The 23,818-nt window shown below is 43.9% G+C and overlaps 2 protein-coding genes across 3 annotated transcripts; both read right to left on the bottom strand.

Moving 5' to 3' along the window:
* Nucleotides 1-2,861: 2,861 nt before the first annotated feature.
* Nucleotides 2,862-10,386, bottom strand: LOC310758192 (vomeronasal type-2 receptor 26-like; the record flags this gene model as incomplete). The annotated part of the gene is made up of 6 exons (XM_083604120.1): nt 2,862-3,825; nt 4,138-4,264; nt 4,475-4,705; nt 7,492-7,710; nt 9,015-9,306; nt 10,379-10,386. 6 exons carry the CDS (start codon nt 10,384-10,386, stop codon nt 2,933-2,935), a joined length of 1,770 nt encoding a protein of 589 aa, XP_083460246.1. The 3' UTR covers nt 2,862-2,932.
* Nucleotides 10,387-12,977: 2,591 nt separating this feature from the next.
* On the bottom strand, nt 12,978-22,670 carry LOC310756937 (zinc finger protein RFP-like). 2 transcript variants are annotated; one of them, XM_083601899.1, is made up of 8 exons: nt 22,419-22,670; nt 20,000-20,532; nt 19,264-19,359; nt 18,326-18,553; nt 17,107-17,129; nt 15,969-16,081; nt 15,227-15,259; nt 12,978-13,963 (listed from the first exon to the last, which is right to left on the bottom strand). In XM_083601899.1, the coding sequence occupies exons 2-8, from the start codon at nt 20,399-20,401 to the stop codon at nt 13,452-13,454; spliced, it is 1,407 nt and encodes a 468-aa protein (XP_083458025.1). In that variant the 5' UTR covers nt 20,402-20,532; nt 22,419-22,670; the 3' UTR covers nt 12,978-13,451. The 2 variants fall into 2 exon arrangements, with proteins under 2 accessions (XP_083458025.1, XP_083458026.1); XM_083601900.1 differs by having other exon boundaries at nt 22,436-22,670.
* Nucleotides 22,671-23,818: the final 1,148 nt, after the last annotated feature.

The raw sequence follows: 23,818 nt of genomic DNA, 5'->3' as shown, positions 1-23,818 counted from the left end.
ACAGAAACACACTATTCCACTTTTCCAAATTGCTTGTTTCTTTTTTGATATGGAGGCGCAGATTACAGCTATAACAAAGGCGGCATTTTTTCATCTCCGCCAAGCTAAGCAGTTGGCTCCTTATCTCTCTCGCCCTGCCCTAGCCACTGTGATCCACACGACGGTCACCTGCAGACTGGATTATTGTAACTCGCTCTAGGTGGGGCTGCCCTTGAGACTGACCCAGAAACTCCAGCGGGTGCAGAATGCTGCAGCGAGACTCCTTACGGGGTCTTCGCTGCGAGATCACATTCATCCGGTGCTATACAAGCTGCACTGGCTCCCGGTGGAGTACAGGATCAGGTTTAAGGTGCTGGTTTTAACCTTTAAAGCCCTATACGGCCTAGGACCCTCGTACCTACGGGACCGCCTCTCCTGGTATGCCCCACAGAGGAACCTACGGTCTGCAAATAAAAACATCCTGAAGGTCCCAGGCCACAGAGAGGTTAGGCTGGCCTCAACTAAGGCCAGGGCTTTCTCGGCTGCGGCTCCAATCTGGTGGAACGCTCTGTCACAAGAGACTAGGACCCTGCGGGACTTGACATCTTTCCGCAGGGCCTGCAAGACAGAGTTGTTCCACCAGGCCTTAACGGTTGCCATCAATTTGATTTTAATTAATTTTTATAATTGAAATGTTTTTAGAATGTTTGATTATTTGATTGTTTGATTATTTGATTGTTGTTAGCCGCCGTGAGCCCGGCTTCGGCTGGGGTGGGCGGGATATAAATAATTTATTATTATTATTATTATTATTATTATTATTATTATTATTATTATTATATCTACAATATAATTAATTCTGGAATAGTAAATTCAACACAATTCACTTCTTTAAAAAAAGCTGAGGTACAATGTCTGATATCTCACTGGAGCCAGCTGCAAACAACAGCACCTTAGAGCCGAAGCCCCATAGTTGCCTTTGACTGGACTTAACTGTCCAGGGGTCCTTTACCTTTACCTTTACACTACAGACATAGGGGGAAGCAGCGCATGGTGTTTCTTAGCTACACAGCTGCATGAGAAATTTCTGGCTGTGCACAAATTTCCCTGTGCACCCAGGAATGATGGTACCCCTGAAGCCAATTGAGGACACATTTGAGGTAAAATTTAGCAGGAAAGGGAGAGCATGGAATCACAGTTGAGAGTAGCAGTAGTAAATCTTTCTCCACATGGTGAGATACCTTTGATCAGATGGTGACTCGGAGAAATCATGCAGGGAGGTCAAAGCCGAGCCTGCAGCTAAGACACCAGCGATGAGGTAGTCTCCTGGCCTATAATAATTAAGTGTGAGTTGTCGATCATCTATCACACCAAACTGGCATTTCCCCTTCGGCGTTCTACAGGACGAATGGGGCATCATTAGCAAAAGCATTAGGGAGATTATTATCATTTCACTGTTTGCTGCTGCTGCTGCTGCTGCACTCCCTGACTGCTCTCAGAGCCGATCTGCTGCAGTGCCTACTGGTTCCAGATGGGAGTCCAGCTGTGGTTTCAGAAATAAAGGAGCTAATATTTAAACCTCACCTCCGCCTAGTCCCTGCCTGCCCTGAATTTGTGCCCAGGCTCTCAGTGGCCCCAGAGATATTAATGCACCAGGCTTTCCACATTGGGTAAACAGAGTTTTTATATTTTGCTCTTGATCTGACTTCTTTGTTATGAGTTTCAGAAATGAAGTCCCCAGAGCTTTTCAGGAGGAAAAATCTTAAAATTACAACCGTTTTGATAATTACCAGGAGCAGAGTAAACAACAAAGTTTTGATTCTCACTGCAGCAGGTGTATGGCTGGAGAATATGTGTTTATGCGACTCTGCGGTGTGGCTTTGCGCATGGTCTACTTTCACAGCTCAAATCCCTGAGCTTGGAAGGGATGCTCAATAGTCCACTGCATTAGGAAGGATTCAGACTTACAAAACATGTACTTGTTGTTTCTGAACTTTATGAATGTATTAAGCTGCCTTGTAGGAAGTCAAAACAGCCCAAAGTTGCCTAGAACTTCCTAGAATCCCAGACAGTCTTTTCCAACCCTGTTATTTGAGATACTTTTGTACAAAAAAATAGGATAATAGGCTGCGACTGCACAACCATTTGGGCCTACTAAAGTTATTCAGGCCTAACTGCTAACCGTTGAGTCACTCTGACATGTGACTTAGCAGCCAGTTTCTCTCAGTGCTCTCTGTAAGTTTTCAGCCAGAGTCAGCCTGCCTCAGCTGTGAGCAGAGTCAGTATGTAATCTCAATCAAACTGTTTGGAACCATGTTGTTTATTTGAACTCAGCAAAGCTTTTATTCATTAAAACTCTGCATTATTAATTTACGCTGCGCGTCAGTTCAGAATGGGTAATATGGTGCCCTGCAGATGTTGTTGGACTACAACTCCCATCAGCCCCAGCCAGCATGGCCAATTGTCAACGAAGTGGGGAGGGGAGGTGCAGACCAACAGCATCCGGAGAGTGTAGCATTGGCTATCCCTGCCCTGGAAAGCTTTCATTCCCAACTTCCAGAAACAAAACACAAAGAACCCCAGAAATAGAACTATATAATTTATAATGGGACCAATAAGACTGTGCAAATCTTTCCTTCCAACAATCCACAAGACCGTTTGAAGAAGCTGAGTTCAACTTGATAGCTTCCTTCTTTGGTGGTGACCTCACTCGTTTTCCATTTTTGTTAACATGGTTCTACTTAGATTCAGATTGCAAAAAAGGGGGACTGCAAATCTTTCAAATAAAAGGTCCTGTGGCCATCCCACCTTCATTATGTCCAAAGACCAGGTTCCTTTCTGATTCATGTGGAGGAAAGATGTTACATAGGCATATCGGGAAATGAACACTCAATTCACATTCATTGGTTTTATTATTGCAGTGCTATGCCAAAAAAGACAAGATTTTTTAATGTTAAACCATCAGATGCTCCTTTTTATTCAGATCTGGCCTCAGGACAATAATGTAGCACTTGGGGATGAAGATGCAACCCAGTAACCCCGAACTGGAGGCCAAGATAGAGAAGATCTGCACGGCTACCATATATTTCCCCTTGGTGCTCAGGTAGGCTGGCACAAAGGACACCCAAACACTGCAAAACACCAGCATGCTGAAGGTGATCAGCTGGGCTTCGTTGAAGGCCCCAGGCAGCTTCCTGGCTAGGAAAGCCACCGTGAAGCAGACGGCCGCCAGAAAGCCCATGTAGCCAAGGGCAGAATAAAACATGGCAACAGAGCCTTCGTTACATTGCAGAATGATCTGCCCAGGCTGGGAGTGCATGTCGGAGTCTGGGAAGGGGGGAGACATTCCCAGCCAGACCATGCAGATGCCCCCTTGGACACTGGAAAAAGACAAGACCAGGCAGTTGGCCAAGCTCTTGCCCAGCCATTTCCTCATCTGGCTCCCTGGCTTTGTGGCCATAAATGCCACCACCACAGTGATAGTCTTTGCCAACAGGGAAGACACGGCCAAGGAGAAGATGATGCTGAAGGCAGTTTGTCGGAGAAGGCAGGTCCACTTCTGAGGCCGACCAATGAATAAGAAGGAGGACAAGAAGGAGAGCAGGAGGGACACAAGGAGCAAGTAGGTGAGGTCCCGGTTGTTGGCCTTGACTATTGGTGTGTCAAAGTGTTTAATGAAGATTCCCAAAAGAAAACCAGCAGTCAGGGACAAAAACAGGGCAAAAGAAGCTAGGATGATCCCCAGAGGTTCTTCATAGGACAAGAAATGTATAATCTTGGGGACACACTGATCTCTGTGTAGATTGGAATTCTGATCATCTGGACATTTGTTGCAATGCTTTGCATCTGAAAAACACAAGAGTGACCTCAGTGTTGCCAATATAAATGTTATAGGCATGACATTCCATAGTCTACTACATACCAACTATATTATTCTGTGATTCTTATGTGATTACTGTATTTTGGGTTGTGGGTTTGCCTTGAAGCAATTTTGGGCTATAGTTTGGAGTCAGAAGAAAAGTATTAAGGGCCAGCATATCCCATTGAGCTCCTTTAATGGGGCAAGACCCCCCTCCATAGGTACCAATGCCTGGAATTTGAAAGTGATTTTGTACTATGAAACGTCAACTCTTCTAAATATCTTTCAGGGACATTTACCTTCCTGAATGGAGATTGTTCCTTCCGTGCATTCAACACAAGCATAGCAGCAGATTGGTTTTCCCTCCTTAATGGCCTTGGCATATCCTGGACGACAGTTTTTGGTACACCTTGAAAGAGGCACGTTCTACCCAATATGAGGAAAAGCATCAAGCAGAAGATGTTAGGATTTTGTGGATAGGAGCCACAGAGTGCAGCTAGTATTGAATCATACAATGAGGTTAGAACTGCAGAATAAGCTATGCACGTGTACGTTTGCTGCTGCCTGGCCAATAGCATAGTATTGCTTGGTATGATGTATTAAAGAGAATAAGATGTGATTAATTCTTTCACCCACCTGTTTGAACCACCTGGGCCACACAATGACATTTCGGTCAATGGCAAACTTGATATTCTCTGGAGATGCTGATCTCTCTACACTCCCAACTTTCAACCCAACAAGGGACTTATTGGGAAACGCCACCCAGTTGACAATGTCAAAGTCAGCTGCCAGCTCCCCATTCTCATCCCAGTAAGCTCCGTCCATGGAAAAGTTGTAAAGGTGGAGGTTTCTTAGGAAAGAGTGCAGCTAAAATGGTACACACACACAATTAGCAAACGATGAACAAAGTAGCGTACATGAGCCTTGGCCACTAAGAACTCTAGTCTCCCAAGGTGTGGTCCCAGAGACTCAGATGGGACTCTTATTTGGGAAATAGCAGAGCTAGAGTCATTAACATATTGCATGTTAAAATTAGAATCAGGAATGACAGCTAGTGTGGTTATAACGTTGTTGTAGGATCAGGGTGTGTGGTCCCATTCTAGAATGGAAGAGCCATCCAAATTGGGGCACCAGGTGGCAACCTTTACAACACATTTACTCAATGTCCTTTAAGCATATGGGGTACAGGCTGAGGAACGAACTCTCCTGTAACTGTACCCCTTCAGCCCGGGAACAGGTAACATGTAGTCAGTGATTTGTCCCGTTTTACCACCTGAGGCAAAACAGGAAGGTGTCATCCACCTCCACCAGGGCTACCTCAGTCCACCTTCATGGGCAGAGTAGCCCTGCATCTAGTTTGTGAACGCCTCTCCCAACAGCAGTTTGAAAGAGGAGGTTGTGCACATTTGGGGAAAGTGATTTGGGTGGAGACACTTGGGGGGAAGAAGATTGGAAACTGGAGGACTAAGAAGTGCCGAGTGCCTATAGGAAAGGATTTCTCTTTTCACACACATGTTCCAGCATTGCTCTCCAATACTGTTATCAGATGGGAGGAGTAGCATCATCATCATCAAAACAAGAGGAGATCGGCTTTCACTGGAAAAGGGGACGGTGAGAGGCCAGGCACCAAAATGCATGAGAAGGGAATTAAAAAGGGTCTTGCTGCAATTTGATGATATTGTAACCATGTGGTGCAGTATTGGGTCACCTCTATGGTCTTAATTTTAATTGGTCCTGTTCCTCCTTTAGGAGCTGCTGGTATGTCGCCAATCTTCCTATCGTATTTTTCTTTTTAACCGATATTACTTCTAACGATGAAACCCACCAAGGGGTTTTTCGTTTCTAACAACCTTCTATGTCTCACCTTTACAATATTTAATCAGGATAAAGCAAGAGGATTTGAAAAAGAAGAATCAAAATTACAAAAAGTATTCTTACAAAACTCGAAAAAGACTATATCCAAAATGTATAATTTATTATTAGAATGGGAGTTAAAGGATGAATAAGTAAAATAAGTTATGACTAAATGGGCATGCAATATAGGTTATGCAATTCAGCTGGACCAATGGGAGAAATTATGGAAATGTGATATTAAATTTATGGCATGTTACACAATCAGAGAAAATTTGATGAAAATGGTGAACCAATGGTACTTAACTCTGGTAAAATTGGCTAAAATTTACAAATTAAAATCAAATACCTGTTGAAGATGCAAGAAAGAAATAGGAGCAATGTTTCACATGTGGTGGGAATGCCGACCTATTAAACAATTTTGGAATGATTTCTTCATATAAGAAATCAGAAACATGTTTAAAATATCTTTCAGTAAAATACCGGAGGCATTCCTTTTAGGTATAATCACAAATGATATTCCTGACAGTCAAAGGAAAGTACAGCTGCCAGGATGCTTATAGCAGAAAATTGGAAAGGGAGAAAAAGTCCATCAATGAAAGAATGGCAAATTAAATTTTGTGAATATATAAATCTGGCAAGACTCACAGCATTCATAGGGAGACAATCGGACCAGAAAATATTAATAGAATGGGGATGTGCTAAAGAATATATGAAAAAACATTGTTCTAGAGTAAGCATATCAGTATGTAATGAATGATGCTTTACAGGGTTAAAGAAAAAGAAAAGTGGCGTAAAAAAGTATAAAGATCGAAGTAATCTACATTAGACACAACAATTTAGAAAGAGTAAAATTTTTGAGGTCTTAGAATAAAGGAAGGAAGTCAATATGTGTATATGTATGTAATGACTAGGTTAGAATGAAGATATGGTTTTATTTGTAGATGTGTGCTTTTCCTTGTTTCTTGTTTTCTTTTTTGTGTTCTGTTTTTCTTTCTTGTTTGTATAGTATTATTTTGGATTCAATGTTTGTAATTTTTGTTGTAATTTTGCATTGAAATTAATAAAAAAAAGAAAAAGAAAAAAAGGGTCCTGCTGGACATGGTTGTAGACAGCTTCATGTCTGAAAAAGAGTTGGAAAGGAACGTGTGCTTCCCTCACTGTGCCTCTCAGGAAGCTGGAGGAGGATATACTGTAATTTAGCCAGTCTTGGAGTGGCTCCTCCTGTCTCTTTCCCCTTAGCTCAAAACAGACACATCACAGCAAAGTGGGCTTGGGATGGGATGCCCTGGGTGCTGCCCCTGCCTTGGTTTTCCACCCCCTCCCTTGCTTGCCCCTCCCCGCAGCTAAAAAATAATCACTAATCGGATACCCAAGGCAGCAATATCCTCAAACAATTTTGGGCTCAGTATTTCATGGTCTTAGGCATCACACACAGGTTTGCCAAGGAAATATGAGAATTATTTCACTTCCAAATGTAGTAAGCCACCCCGTGGTATTTGGGTGCCCCCCACCTCCTCCTGCTGCTGCTGTTCTCTGGCCCCCTGGACTCTTGCCCAAATACAAGGTGTCACGGTAAGTACACCTTGTTAGGATAAAAGGAGATGGTGCCAGGAGCCTGGGCAGCGTCCAGTTAAATGTTCACGTACAAGTGTGAGGCATTGGGAACTTGACAAAATGGGTTTGTCTCATTTATGGGTTCAGAACATCCCCACCAACCCCACCATGAATATATCCCTGAATCAGAATTTAATTTCTGAATCCCCGTTCAGGGTTGAGAATGTGCCAGAGAAGGATCATACCTGCCATGGTTGTATTCTTTCAAGGTCCATCTTTCTGCTTCCCACAACTGCCACCTGGCTTGGTTTGGAGGAGTATACAGCACTCAGGACACTTGCCATGGCCTGGATAGTGTTGTAAATACTGTAGCTGTCTTGAGACAACATTCTCTCAGTAAATTCTTGTGACAAGGTCCCCAGTTCTCCTCTCTCTCTACATCTTTCCTGGACTCTTGCAGAATTCTTTGAATCAGAACACGTAAATGTTATATCTGTTGGCTTCTGGGTTAAAACAGCATTTAGATCCAATGTTTTATATTTTGTCCTTCTCTTTGTCTGGATTAAGAAGGACAAAGAAGGAGGGACAGAGTGGGGATCCCTGTCAAGTACCAAACTCATACTGAGATCCTGCAAAGCTGTTGTGACCCAAACTTTTCCCATTGTTATTTTAAAGGTATTTTCAAAGTATGTCATATATGCAACTAGAATTGTAGTGGATGGAACATCTGCATGGTAGACAACGACATTGATTTGTCTCTGCATGAGAAATAATAGCAGGTTCTTTGGATTAGAAATAACAATATCTCTGATACTTTCTGAGAAGGCCACACAAATATCATTCTTTGTGACTGCAGCTGTGAAGGTCCTCATGAACTTTCCTCCCTTGTCATTGTCTGGTGCAATGAGACCGATCCACGTCCATTTGAAATGCAGGAGCAATTTGACCATAGCCAGGTGAGGAGGCTCTTTTTTGGGGACCATCCGATAGGAGAAACGGAACTGAGATTTATCAGTTGATGCACGACTACCAAAACCATAGCTGATCTAGGAGAAAAAGAATTTGTGTTTTTTCCCCGTTTTCAAGAGCAAGTGCAAATATGTATTAACCTCAACTGATTAATAATGGGGAACATATTCACCATGATGATTGATTAGGTGTCTGGGAAGCTGAGAGCCCAGATTTATTTTTATTTAGTTAAAAGATTTATGATGGGGTTGTTTAATTTTGGATTTTGCAAGGTAGGCTGTTTTTAATTTGAACGGTATTTGCTTTTTTTGAGAAGCAGATGTAGTGATTTTGTATACTCCTAGGGGTCAAAAAGTTAGTGAAAGAAAACTTTGAAATTAATAGTAACAAAGGCACAGATATCAAAACAGTCTCAGACACAAGCAAAGCAGTTATCAGGGTGTATTTCATAGAACAATATGCAATACAAAAAAGGAAGAAAGAGCTGGAAAAAATAAAGTTAATAGAAGTTATAAATGGGCCTGGGGAAAATATTCGTGAGAGGAATTGAGGCCATTTATAGGAGGCAAAAGGCCAAACATATCATCAATGGCAGGGTGTCAGGAAACATTGAGATTTCAAAGGGTACAAGTCAGGGATGCCCTCTTTCCTCATTATTATTTATTATGGTATTGGAAATTTTAATGAGCAAACTTAGAAAAGATGAAAAAATAAAAGAGATTGACGCAACCGGTGGAGAGAAACTGCAGTACAGAAATAGGCTCAGCCCCCAATCCACCCACCTTTCCCCAATTCATACCTGTGGGATTTTATAAATGCTCAGAATGGTTGATATGAGATTGGAAAGAGCAGAGTCGCCTCCTTCTAGAACGGCCAGCTGTTTATTCTGTCTTTCACAGATGTAGTTTGGAACATTCTTCTGCCCACCTGACAGCAGGTCTAGCACAGCTTCATAAGTCATTATTGCATGAAAATAACTCTCATAGAGGTTGTAGCCCAGGGTGATGTTGGGCAGGAGCCTGGGATTCCGACTGATCTCTTGAATGGCAAACAAGAAGGGCAAGATGTACCAGTAACTTTGATCATATATCCTGCAGCAAAATAGATGTCATCAGATTTTTCATGGTGCATTCAGTGAAAGAGCATTAAAGTTTGTGTATCTTTTCACATTAGAGCATGGGTAACTAGGAGAAATATTTGGATTTTACTGTGACAACTTTTGGAAGGCCAGCTCGGAATTTATGTGTTTTCAGTTCATTTGGAAATGGTTGTTTGGCAACAGGATTTTTCTACCCAGGAAAAGGGAACATCAGCCCTCAAAGGCCTGCACTGGCTGATAATTAATTGTCAAGCCCAATTCCGTGTTTTGGGTTTGATATGCAAAACCTTAGATGGCTTCAGAGCTGCTTATCTGAAAGAGCACCTCTACCCATGTCATGCTGTTTATAATGTGAGCTCTGTTGGAGAGACACCTGTGGTTTAGTCATGCTGGCCACATGACCCAGAAAGCTGTCTGCCTGAAAGCGAGATGAGAGCCAAAGCTCCATAGTTGCCTTTGACTGGAATTAACCATCCAGGGGTCCTTTACCTTTACACTACAGGCAGAGGGGGAAGCAGTGTCTGGTGTTTCATAGCTACACAGCTGCATGAGAAATTTCTGGTTGTGCACAGATTTCCCTGTGCACCCAGGAATGATGGTACCCCTGAAGCCAATTGAGGACATATTTGAGGTAAAATTTAGCAGGAAAGGGAGAGCATGGAATCACAGTTGAGAGTAGCAGTAGTAAATCTTTCTCCACATGGCGACATACTTAAAATCAGTAGCAGATGGAGACTTGGAGAAATCATGCAGGGAGGTCAAAGCCGAGCCTGCAGCTAAGACACCAGCGATGAGGTGGTCTCCTGGCCTATAATAATTAAGTGCACCTTTTCGATCATCTATCACACCAAATTGGCATTTCCCCTTCAGCGTTCTACAGGACGAATGGGGCATCATTAGCAAAAGCATTAGGGAGATTATTATCATTTCACTGTTTGCTGCTGCTGCTGCTGCTGCTGCACTCCCTGACTGCTCTCAGAGCCGATCTGCTGCAGTGCCTACTGGTTCCAGATGGGAGTCCAGCTGTGGTTTCAGAAATAAAGGAGCTAATATTTAAACCTCACCTCCACATAGTCCCTGCCCGCCCTAAATTTGAGCCCAGGCCCTCAGTGGCCCCAGAGATATTAATGCAGCAGCCTTTCCACATTGGGTAAACAAAGTTTTTACGTGCTGTTCTTGCTTCTGACTTCTTTGTTATGAGTTTCAGAAATAATATTTAGAAAACTCCCCTGAGCTTTTCAGAAGGAAAAAATAAAATAAAAATTACAATAGTTTTGATAATTATCAGGTGCAGAGTACACAGCAAAGTCTTGCTTCTCTCTGCGGCAGGTGTATAGCTGGGGAAAAGATGTTGATGAGACTCTGCGGTGTGGCTTTGCCACTTTGCTACTTTCACAGCTCAACTCCCTGAGGTTGGAAGGGAGGTTTGATCTTCCATTGCATTAGGAAGGATTCAGATTTACACAAAGCCACTCCTGACCTAAAGGGGGGGGGGTTGCGGGCTCACGCCCCCATCTACAATCTCGCGGGATTCCCCTGTCTCATTAATATTCATCGCCCTCAGCGCCAGCCAATCGGCTGGCGCTAGGGGCGGGCTTACCAGGAGCTCTTAAGGTCGGGGCAGCCCTGGCTCGCCCCTTTTCTTTCCTACAGCAGCTGCGGTTTTAACCCTTCCCGGTTAGACCGGATAGTCTGTTAGGGCCAATGCCTAAAGCCAATACCGCTCTTACCTGTAATCAATAAAGTTGTGGCCATTTTCGCCCATTAACCTAAATTCAACAAATAAATAAAATAATAAATTTAAAGTACATTGGCTTCCCCCAAAGAATCCTGGGAACTGTAGTTTGCTACTCACAGAGCTACAATGCTCAGCATCCTTAACAAACTACAGCTCCCAGGATCCTTTGGGGAAAGCCATATGCTTTAAATGTTCTTTTAACCGATGGTGCTTTGTGCGTGATAAGCAGTTATAAAAGCTGTTGGGAAACTGTATATGTGCAGCTACTCACACAGAGTCAGTTAAGGTTTGGCAGACAGCCAGAAGGCAATCTGAAGGAGTAAGTTTGCCTGGTGATAACAGAGACATGGAGACCGCTCCTTGATTGGTCAAGCTCTCTCAAGGGAGTGATAATTAATGGCCTACTAACTGGAATGTGTTAGTTAGGAGTTCATGAGGTTCAGAGTTCTGGGTCAGTGTAGGAGTTGTGAGTCGTGTCAGAGAGAGCTAGCTAAAGATCCGTGTTCTGTTCCTGTAAATAGTCCACTGTATATAATAAACACCTAACTACAAGTTCCTGGTTCCTGCTTCGTCTATCCTGTCTGCAGCCAAGTCACCAATTGATTCCGTGGGGTCTGTGTGTACTCTGCTAGGTCTGGCTAAGGTTGCAAAACACCAAATAGGTTTTACCAATAGAAGCAGGTCCTCCTTTCCTTCTGCTCATCTCTTAACCTAGGTTACCCCACAAGGTTGCTGTGAATATATGCTGAGAGAACCACTACACAGATCGATTTCAGGCGTAGATTTCGGGGGGGGGGGCTATGTGGAAATAAATGGTCAGCAGACATTTGAGCATGAAGGGTGAGGGCGAAAGAAGTAAAAGAACCAACTAAGACCATTTGATCAAGTTGAAGATAAGTTAAATTGGTTACACTATTACCAGATTAATGAACTGTTCAAACTGGATAAGAAAAATGGTTTTGCTTCTGAAAAAATCTAAGTTAGAGACTGAGTTGTTGGATAATAAAGGTAAAAAATTGTCTAAAATGTGTAAGCTATTGCTGGAGTGGCATACAAAAGATGAATAAGTTAAATCTGTGATGATTGGGCAAGAGATGTAGGACACAATATCATGTTAGAGGATTGGGAAAGACTGTGGAAGAAAGGGGTTAAGTTCACTGCATGTGTTGTGTTAAAGGAAAATATAATGAAAATGATGTACAGATGGTATTTAACTCCTGTTAAATTAGCTAAGATATATCATAACTGTGATAATTTATGTTGGAAATGCTAGTAAAGGAAGGAACTTTCTATCACATGTGGTGGTCCTGCCCCAAAGTGAAAGACTTCTGGGAAAAGATATATAATGAATTGAAAAAAATGTTGAAATATATATTCATAAAGAAACCAGAGGCCTGGTTATTTTTGTATGTCACAACTGCTGCTCGTATTTTATTAGCTAAAAAGTGGAAAACCCAAGAATTACCAATGATAGAAGAATGGCAGATGAAGATGATGGACTTTTTGGAGCTAGCCGACCTAAGAGTCCACAACCAGGAGGAGGAGGAGTACCAGGAAGAATGGGGGGGGGGATTAATGATTATTTAATTAAATATGTTAAGTTAAATTAGTTGGAAATAACTTGCAGATAACTAATTGGCTTAGGATTTTATATAGGTTAAGTGATGAATCAATTTGTATAATTTCAAAATGAAAAGATTGAAAGATGTTAAAGCGAAAGGTAAATTTTATAAGAACTGTGATTTGGAAAACCGTTAAATGGATAAGCATGGAAATTCAACCAAGGGAAAGCAAGGAAGTCACTTAACAATGTTAATAATTTTTAATAAGATTATGATTTGTGGTTGTTCGTTTGTTTGTCTTGTTTGTTTATAATTTTGTGAAAATTAATAAAAAAAATTGGAAGAAAAAAAAGAAACAACCACAAAAGTACAAACCTTTTATTGGATCAGTTCATTAAAAGCCATCCCAAATTCACCATTCCCATGCCCTAAACAAAACAAAAAAGTGACACGTGCTCTTTGTTCTTTAAAAAAAGGAACGTTTGCTTCATTCACAACTATAAAACAAATTGTGGTGAATAAAACAGGAGTGTTCTCTTATGGAATACTAAACCCTGAATTTACCGGGTTCAACCCCCAACCCTCCTCTTCTCTCACTGGGAAAAACAAAAATCTCACAGAAGGCTCCTCATCGGCTCAGAAACTCCCATAAACATACTAAGCAAATGACCAAGGCGAATACAGAAATTCGGCCTACGATGTCACACCACGAGAAGAGTCATTTCCATGGATGGTAGAGTCAGGGGTGAGGAACAGTGGTAGAGGGAAATGTGAAGTGAGGAACGAGAGGCTGGAGGTCAGTGGGCAGGAGGGCCTGTGGGGTGAAACATGGCTGCCTCAGGAGACAGAGAGGCAGGTTTTTCCTTCCAACCAGAAGATGGGGAGAAGGGGCTCCCCCAAGAATGAAGCTGTCTGGAACTTGGCAAGCACGGCGCCACTGTCAGCGTTGGCAAAAGACACCTGCTTCCCATCACAGTTCAAGGACACTCGGATCCTCTTCAGCACCTCTCCGCTCATGGGCACAGGAGTTTTGGGAGAGGTGAACATTGCATAGCCGCCTTTCCACTTGCCTATCGCCCATATCCCTTCTGAGGGGCTAAAGAGAGCTGTGCTTCTCTTCTTCCTCTTCAAAGAAATCCTGGTCACGCCCACAGCCCAGTCGTCCTCACTGTGCACCGTGACTTCCCAGCAGTGGCGGCCTGTGGTGAATACATTACATCCCAACACAAAAGGAAGGCGGCCAAGGACATCACTGGCCAGATCTAGAGGGCCATCTTTCCTCAGACTTTTCAGATCATCAGATAGCGAGTACTGCGGGCTACCCATGTCTGGATCCAAAGTCACGCTTACTAGAAGGCAGAGAGAAGGAGAATGTAAATTATGGCGAAACCAGCAGTTGGGCTGAGAACAATACATAACCTGAACTAGGGAGAAAAGCGGTCCAGCTGCGGCTGGCTCCAAAGTCTGTCTAAAGAGCACCCTCCACTCCTCATCCATCGTACAGTGCTATTTTTCTGGAAAAAGAGGTGCCAGAACTCACTGTGAACACTTCCCTTGTTCTCTTAGAATGGCATTGGTGCCCACCTGAGAGGTGCCAGAACTGAGTTCCGGAGAGTTCCGGATGAAAAAACAACTGCCTTATGAACAAGTTGGGGGCCAAGTTCATTGTGCTGCTGTTCGGGGCTGCCTGGCTATTACCGTATTTTTCGCTCTATAGGATGCACCAGACGATAAGACGCACCTAGTTTTGGGGGGAGGAAAACAAGAAAAAAAAATATTTTGAATCCCAGAAGCCAGAACAGCAAGAGGGATCTGGCTTCTGGGATACCGTGTGGCTGTTCTGGCTTCTGGGATAACTGCGCCAAGCCTCTTCAGGGCAGCAGGATGAAGGCTCCCCCTGCCCGAAGAGGCTGTGCAGAAGCCAGGACAGGCACATTGCTGAAGGGGCGCTGGGCAGTTCTTCCTCTCTGCACAGCGCCTTTCCTGCAAAGGAGAGGCACTGCACAGAGAGGGAGAACTGCACAGCGCCCCTTCAAGTGAAGCTGGAGAAGGAACAGAAGGAGACCCTTCTGTTCCTCCTCCGGCTTTGCAGGACAGGCATGTCACTGAAGGGGTGCTGCGCAGCTCTCCCTATCTGCGCACTCACAGTGTCTTATGGAGCGAAAAAACTGCTTATGGAGCAAAAAATACGGTATTTATCATATTCATTAGTCACTTTTTCTTCAGAAAGGTCAACTCAAAGTGACTTGTGAGCAAGAGCGAGCACAACCTAAAACACACCAATAATCTATCTAAAAGACCAGATCAAACTCAACTAAAAGACAAGCAGAAAATTAAGATCGAGAGGCCTGGGTAAATACTAGTGTATTTTTGCCTGGCAATAGAAAACAGCGATGGCACCATAATGATGGTGTTGACTTGTGACCAGGCCTTCCGGGGGGGGGGGTTGTTCCCAATTTCTGGAATGAGGTACATCCTTTGCCCTCATTAACAACTTTCAGGAGGAACTCTTTTTAAAGTGTTCCTCTTCAGCCCATCATCTGATGACTGAAAGGTATTATTCCAACTAGCCATCCTGTGAATTTGGGCCCCCATTGGTCTCTCATGTTTACCTTCCTGCATTGGATATCCAGATACCAGAGTGCCTGGGGGGGAAAGAACACACATTAAGCAAAAGCACATAACTCATTCCAACAGTTCTTTCCCCACCCACTGCTTCATACTCAGACTTTTTGCCCATCCGCAATGCGTCCTTGAACTCTTCACAAAGCGGGGAGGACAGAGGCACATGTGAATGAGTGTAGAAACATCTGCAGATGCTGCTCCACCACTTCTGCTTCTGGCCCCCTCCATCACTGGAATGTGACCCTCAGAAGGTCACCCAGAAGGAAACCTGGACTGCAAAAGCTTCCCTGACCCTGTCCTAGGTAACAAAATTCCAAAACAAGACCTAAAAGAGAGAGCCAGTGTGGTGTAGTGGTTAAGAGCGGTGGACTCGTAATCTGGTGAACCGGGTTCGCATCTCTGCTCCTCCACATGCAGCTGCTGGGTGACCTTGGGTTGGGCTAGTCACACTTCTTTGAAGTCTCTCAGCCCCACTCACCTCACAGAGTGTTGTGGGGGAGGAATGGAAAGGAGAATGTTAGCCGCTTTGAGATAGCGGGATATCAAATCCAAACTCTTCTAAAAAGAACCACTGCCCTCCGCACAGTTAACTATTGCCACCTTCTCAACCAATGCTGAAAATTGCCCATTCGTCCTGCCAGGCTCAAGGACTAAAGCAGCAGATACACACTTTTGGGGTACTATACTACGGGGCCATTTTAACTTTTTTTGCCCCAGCCCTTCTCTCACCTGTGAATTTTTCTACAGCAGAGTGCAGAAGGAACGTCAAATCATGCCAACCATAGAGTCCCCATCGCTTTGATGGTGGAAAAGCCACTGGACTCGCAAACTCCTCCTCAAATCTGGAAAAGAGATATTTTTTAAGCAACCAACCTCACAATACAGAAACGGTAAACAGAAAAGAGCAAATGAGCTCAATGGGGACTATACCCAGAGACCCAAATTCAATGGGGCCCCTACCAATTGCTGTATGCATAGCAGTGAAGCATTCTGGTTACCCTCTCACATTACGTTGCCTAAATTACAGCCTCCTCTTCCTCTGCTCCAAGGAGAGGCTGTGGGGACGGGGAATAATGTGCAGGGTTTGTTCCAAGGTTTTTGGGAGTCATGGGTGTAGCCAGGATTTATTTGGGGGGGTGAGGGCAGGACAACCACCTGTCATCAACTTCTCTGTCTAGGAGATTCGGAATGAAATGTCTTGAAAACAGTTGTTTTCAATTACCGTTTTTTTTACCTCAAGTGCTCAGAAAAATCTGTCTAAATCTTTTTACAGTTTCTACTTTGAGTTAAGTTTACAGTGGTATCTCAGATTAAGAACTTAATTCATTCTGGATGTCCGTTCTTAACCTGAAACTGTTCTTAACCTGAGGTACCACTTTAGCTAATGGGGCCTCCTGCTGCTGCTGCACGATTTCTGTTTTCATCCTGAAGCAAAGTTCTTAACCCGAGATAATATTTCTAGGTTAGCAGAGTCTGTAACCTGAAGCGTATGTAACCCGAGGTACCACTGTTCTCATTCTGAAGCAAAGTTCTTAACCTGAGTTACCACTGTATTTATTCGCATTTACCCACTTGTCCCTCCCATGTTGGGTGTAGAACAGCAGCAGCAGCTAACAACTGTGTTTGCTAACTGTTAACCAAGGATGATACGTTCATCAGAAAACCTCAGGTTTACAGGCAGGGTATGGAGGTAACGTGGGGCTTTTAGAAACCCAAAGGCCATCCAAGCCTAGAACCAGATGGCAAAATGGACCAGAACTGGGACAACTGTCCTGGGACAAGCGTCCATGACAAACCCACAATATTAAGCCAGAACTGCCAACATGTTTTGCTCTGCAGGATGTGTGTTGCTACGGGACCCACTTACTTCTCCAAGGTGCGTCTAACACCCTATAAAGAGAGAGAGAAAGAGAGAGAGAGAGAGGGAGGGGGAGAGAGGAGAAAGAGAGAGGTGTAGTTCAGTTCCTGCTTCAGGCAATTCTGGAAGATTTCAGAGAGCAATGCTCCCCGATTTGATTGATTAGATTTCTATGTCGCTTTTCATTCAAATAAATCCCAAAGTGGCTTACAAACAATAAATAACAATAAGCAATAAAGAAACAATAGAACATCACAAATACAGCCTAAATCATATAGAACCAATCAGCAAAACAATGATGATCTATAAAACAAGGCAGCAGCTAAAAAAAGAAAGCTAAACATCATAATTAAAGCAAAAGTCGCATTATATGATTAATTACTACATCTATAAAGCAATATTAACAATGTTCACAAAACAGCAGCTGATGGCAGCCTACTTTGTATGGCAAGGAAGGGGACCTTTGCTTCCAATATTTTGTGGCACAGCAGTGAGAGATGTTTCACAAAAATTTAGCCAACCCAAAAACAATCCAAGCCTATATAAATATTCATCATTTCTTCCCAGGAACTTGAAACAGCCTATGTGGGTGTTTCTCTTATTATCTAAACATCAACCTTATGAGGCAGGTCAGCATGGGAGATATATGTGGCCCTGCCCAACCCCCAGAAATTTTAAAACAGTGCTACCTCGTTTTGAGTCCGCCTCGCCGAGCCTCCATTTTGTCGAATGTCCGCGGCAAACCCACAAGTACTGGAATGAGTTACTTCCAGGTTTGCTGCTTGTGAATGCACAGAAGTGCTAAATTGTGCTTTGCGCATGCGCAGAAGTGCAAACCACTCTGCAGAAGTGCACAGAGCAGCGCTTTGTCATGCATCCTTTTCGTCTAGCATCCGGGGCTCCAGAACGGATCCCGGACTCAAAACGAGGTATTTTTAAATGTATTATTTTTTAACGGTTGTAACCTTCCCCAGGTCCTCATGGTGAAGGATAGGTAAAAAATTTAATAGAAATAGAAACAGAAATAAATAAAGTGCGCAAGAAGACATTCAGAGGCTCATCACTAGCTAGCACCAAGAAGAGCCTGAGAATTGCAGAGTGAAACAGTTTTTAACAAGCAGTGGAATCCCAAAGTGGTTATAAGGCTGCCTGTGGTAAAGTGAATTGAGAGTTTGGTACCAGCCCACCCCAAAGAGAAAAGGCCCCGCCATTTCTTCCACAGCCTAACCTTCAGGAGCTCATTCGGCGTCTGGTGACATTTCTCCATCTCCTCGAGGATGCTATCCAGAAAGGAGACACGCCGAAACAGTCTGACCACGTGCTTGTCCCTTCCCCGCGCAATGTCCAGCATTATGTCCGCATGTTGGGCAAGAAGAATCTTCTCTTGTTGTGCCAGAAACTCATTTATTTCCTTGAAAGCGGACGTCATCCTTTGCTTGATGATTTCTGCCTTTTCCTTCAAGAAGCAGATGGAGATGTATTGGAAGTGGGGAAAGAAGCACATCAGCAGACAGGAAGTCAGTCAGCACAGCATTAGGACGCAAGTGGTATACAAAAGGAATTCTTTAAACGTAACCAAAGCACATGTACATACACACAGAGAGACAGAGACAGAGAGAGAGAGAGAGAGACCCCTACAAAAGCCTCTGAGGAAGGAGGATATGTCTTTTAAAGTGATTCACATATATAATAATAATAATAATAATAATAATAATAATAATACAGTAGTACAGTGGTACCTCTGGTTGCGAACACCTGTTCGCAACATGAAAAGAGCGCAACCCACAGCGGCGTGTCTGCACACACGCGGTTTGCGATTCACGATTCGCCACTTCTGTACATGCGCGTGACGTCATTTTGCGCTTCTGCGCATGCGCGAGCGGCGAAACCCGGAAGTAACCCTTTCTGGTACTTCCAGGTCACCGCGGGACGTAACCTGAAGGGGAGGTGCAGACCAACAGCATCCGGAGAGTGTGGCATTGGCTATCCCTGCCCTGGAAAGCTTTCATTCCCAACTTCCAGAAACAAAACACAAAGAAGCCCAGAAATATAACTATTTAATTTATAATGGGACCAATGTGTAAATCTTTCCTTCTAATAATCCACAAGACTGTTTGAAGAAGCCGAGTTCTACTTGATAGTTTCCCAGTGGAAGTGGCTACCTACAAGCATTGATTGGCTTTCCACGTCTGTGCTTAACTTGTGCGCCATTATCTCTTCTTTCTCCTTCTTTATAATGTCGGCATACTGAACGTAACAATCCTGGAAAGAAAGAATGGGCCTTTTAGATGTTCTGCTGCAAGTACTAGAGGGCGAGGCCCAAAACCAAAGCAATGACCTTCCAAAAACTAAACCCTGTAAAATGGTCCTCTTTCTCAGTTGCTTGCATTTTACTCAGTCCTCCTCATTTTGATTTCCTCTTTCAAGGCCTTTGCCTCTTCCCCACTCAGTTTGCTCCTGGACTCCAATTCATTAGCTTCCCAGTCTCCTATGCCCTCTTCCCAGTCCTCAGCAAACCACACAGTGTTCCCCTTGCCCCCGTCCTGGCCGACAACTTCATTAGACACAGAACATAAAAGAGCCTTTCCAATGACAGACTCCATATACGATATGCCTTTAAAGCACATTGAAATAACTTCCTCCCACCCCACAAAGAATTTTGGGCATTGTAGTTTGTTAAAGGGTTGTCGGGAATTGTAACTCAGTGAGTGGTTAACTACAGCTCCCACAATTCTATGAGGGAGTTGGAGATCATGCTTTAAAGGTATAATGCGTACACAGCCTCAGGGAACAAGCTCCCTCCCTATCCACAGTCTTTCTCCTCTAGCTCAGCCACCTTGTTCAGAACATGCAAAGATTATTTCTCCCCACCCCTCAAATCTCAGCTATAGAGGAACCCCACCTTGTATTCTTGGACAGCTTCTTCCACACCCAGAACAGCTGGAGACTCCATGGATTCAACACATTTCGAGCAGAGAAGGGCCTTGACGCGCTTACAAAAAAAAATCAAGGGCTGCTCATGCTGGAGGCAGATTTCATCCTCTCTTGACGCCTGTCTTGCACACACGGTCAGCTGCTGGAACAATTCAGTGACTGTGCCCAATTTCATGTTCTGTTTCCGACTCAGCTGAGGATTTTTGCACAGAGGGCAGAGGACTCTCCCACAAAATTCCTCGCACTTTGCCACGCAGGGATGGCAGAAATTGTGCCCGCAGTCTAGGATCACAGGATCACGGAAACACGTCTGGCAGACAGAACAAATTGTCTCTAATAAAAGCATGTGTGTGATGTTCTCTCTGTCCATGGTTCAATTTAAAAAAATAAAATGCGGTGCAGGTTAAAATACGGGATTTGGCTTTTCTTATCCAGCAGAGTTTGGAGACACCTTTGACTGAACAAGTTGCAAAATACTCTTCTGCCTTGAACTGCTCCAGTCTGCAAGTGGGGGGGGGGGGAGAGAGAGAAGGGCTTGGAGTTATCATCTTGCAATTCCCAAAGGAAAACTCCAGCTCCACCGTGTCAAGCTCCTGGAGAAGGGAGGGTGCAATGAAAAGAGCAACAGAAACAGAAGCAGGTGGTTCATGAGTCTAGCCCCACAGAGAAACAATCCAGCAGACCTTGCCTCTGTTATTTAGTCATCAAAACATTCCACTCCCCCAGTTCACTCACATCTACATCCCCACCCCAAGAATGTAGAATAAGGTGGAGGAGTTTTAAGTGACCAGCGAGGCAAAATCAGCCATGAAACTCACTGTGTGAGCTTGGACCAGTCACCACCTCTCAGCCAGTGGGTTGCTACAGAATAGCATGGAGGAAATGAGACCCACAACTGCAGCCTTGAGCTATTCAAAAGCAAATCTCTCATTTGCGAAATCTCACACATCACATCAAACAGGACGTTGGATTTTCTGGCCTCTGGGATTCGTTTACCCAGTGGCTCACTGCCTGGTTGCCAAATTTGAATTGGCTTCGCAATCTTTTTCAATATGCTATTATCATAGTATGTATATTAATTTTGCTATGTTGTTTCATCCAATGCATCCCTGGTCTCATACGCCTTTGGTCTCAGTGTTTTTATCCTCCTCAGCCACCTAATAAAGGCATTGCTGCCTACTTTGCGAAATGGCAGCACCAACAGTAAACATTAGGGGAGATGTGGACAGACTTATTTCGGGCATGTGCTGGCATACCATGTATCCCAAAGTATTTTTGTCCCACTCACCTTTAAATAAAAAAAGAAAGGAGGAGATGTAGGAAAGCTCTGTTTCTGCACATGACTGTGACATGTTTGGGAAAGTCTTGCTTCTAAGTTTCGTCTCTGTACATGCTGCATAAATCGTTCTGCACAAATCATTCTAATATTAAGACGTTCCCTCATCACCTTAGAATGTTCAGTTCACATTGAGTTCAGGAAAATGTCATACTTTGACCCTGTTCTTAATGCATAGTTGACCACATCTATTGGAGCGTAATGTTTAAGTCTTACATTATCAATCATTAGTTATATTTTAATTAGGAGGTTTTCATACCTGTCTAGTTCTGTGCTCCCTTTCCCAGCCTTTAATCTATCGGTGATTAATGCCTATATACAACCTTTTGCTTTGTACTTGTGTTAACCAATCAGCAATAAGCACATGTGTGGCAATGCTGTAATATTCAATAAAAGGGACTCTCCGAGACTTGCTCGGGAGATGCCTCCCAGATGACACTCGCTACTCGTCTGTCGCTATTTCAACCCAACAGTATAATACAGAGAAATAAGGAACAAACAACATACAGTGTCTCTCTCTCCAGCCCACATGCTCTTGTGTGAGTCCTATATAATTAGATTCAGGTCATGGCAATTCTCCAGGAGTAGTAGTAACAAAGTAATATATTGTAGAATTTACTTAAAATGAGACACCTGTACTCTGTACGCACCAATTAGATTTGACCGTTATTGTACATCACTATCATGTAGCTGTAGCACATAAACAGCATTAAAGCCAAAAGTACCAGCAGCTCTCAGATCCCTAGGGTGGCGCAAGTCAAGCAGTAAAGCACCTGCCTGCCAGATTTTTGGGGCTACAACTCCCAGGCTCATGAACTGTAGTCCAATATCCAAAATCTAAAGAGCACCAGCGTGCTTAAAGGACATTCAGACTGCGGGCGGCATCACCCCACGTAGAGGACGTAAATAAAGGATTTGCACTATTAAGAGAACTAGGAGTCAGCCTAATTTGTATTGTTAAGCCCGATCGCCCTATTCGACGCAGGTTTACCTGATAGGACAAACGCATAAAATAAAATAAAATACTTTTAAAAGCCACAGCTCAGCTTACCCAGACAGGCAACTCACAGTCAACCCAAACTGGAGCCCTGGAAAGGGGGCTCTCCCGTTTAAAAGCAGCAGAAACTGCAGCCTCCGCAGTGGAAAACTTCGAAGACTTTTGACGAACAAACGCAGGAGCGCAATGAAGTTGCAAGCAAACAAGCGCTGCAAACTCTCGCCCCTTTAAACACGGCGCTGTAATTACCCGCCGGGCGTGCCTAGTAAGAACACCGAACTACAATTCCCAAAAGCTTCTGCGCCACGTGTACTCGCCCGCTTCGCTGGCAGCCGCGCAGAACGGCCTCATGGGAGTTGTAGTCTTTTCTCCGACGCTTCCCTGATGGTGAAGAGAACGCCGCCTCTCGTCTCTCCCTCCGCGCAAAGGGCGGCTCCGACATTTCTGATTGGCCGGGATTGGTAACAGCTGTGACCAATGGAATCTCCGCTTTCCCTTTCGCTTTGCAAGGCTCTGCCGAAGCGCCAGGAGAGGCGTTGCACGTGGGAGGCGTTAAAAGCGCCGCGATGCCTTCTCGCGGTTGTATTGCTCCGCGTAGCTCAGCTTCATTATGATATTATAACCTAGCGCTACTGCTTTTTCTACGAAGGGGCCACCGGGCTTAGTTTGCATTCATTGAGAAGTCCTTTTTTTAAAAGTCGTAGACATGGGCAGATGCAAAATGGGAACGGGGCTCCTTCACATTTCAAGTTTGCTCAGGTTAGGAGACAAATCAACAGGTGTAACTCGGCACGCAAATTGCAAATGACGTCGGCTTCAATCTTCCCTCTCCCAATTTACACAGCTGTTCAAGCGGCAGAAGCCCTCTCCTCTTCTGCATCTGCTGGCCACCCAAGTTCAAAATCGCTGTATCCCCCCCCCCATTTAATTTTCTGTTCTCGACACTGTTTACTATCCCCATCCCAAATCCGAGCGCAAATGCTCCTGCAATAACTATGGTTTGCATATCACATAGCTGATGAAGTGGATTCTAACCCGCAAAACTTCATGCTATAACAAGCCTGTTGAGATTTAAGGTGATACCCCCAAACTCTTTGCTACTTCTCTTAAATTATGGAATAAACTGCTCCCACCTCTGCAAGTACCAAACTCTGCCCCACCTTCACCACTCCTACTTGGGGACTTTCCTGGCTTTTTTCTGGCCCACGTAGGACTAGTCTGGATGGTTAGCCTTGGTGAAGACTTGACGTTTTCATCCCCAAAAAAGTTTTTGAGTTTCTGCTGAAATGAGGCTGCATTTTAATGTTGCATTTTAATCTTGTTTTTTAAGTTGTATTTCAATCAATTGTTTTATATCTGGTGTTGGCCGCCCTGAGCCCGGTCTTGGCTGGGGAGGGCGGAGTATAAATAAAATTTATTATTATTATTATTATTATTAATGATTGTAGGGTAGT

The sequence above is a fragment of the Podarcis filfolensis genome (genome assembly GCF_964270895.1).
Source record: "Podarcis filfolensis genome assembly, chromosome: 2".
NCBI lineage: Eukaryota > Metazoa > Chordata > Lepidosauria > Squamata > Lacertidae > Podarcis > Podarcis filfolensis.
This window is presented reverse-complemented; position numbering and strand designations above follow the sequence as displayed.

Bases quoted from the DNA above. Each gene is read 5' to 3' on its own strand.
- LOC310756937 (XM_083601899.1), bottom strand. From the start codon at position 20,401: ATGGACAGAGAGAACATCACACACATGCTTTTATTAGAGACAATTTGT. The intron at 19,360-19,999 runs GTGGGGTTCCTC...CTTTCTTTCCAG, and splicing joins AAGCTGTCCAAGAATACAAG to GATTGTTACGTTCAGTATGC. The intron at 16,082-17,106 runs GTAAGTGGGTCC...TCTCTTTTCCAG, and splicing joins GTTAGACGCACCTTGGAGAA to ATTTGAGGAGGAGTTTGCGA.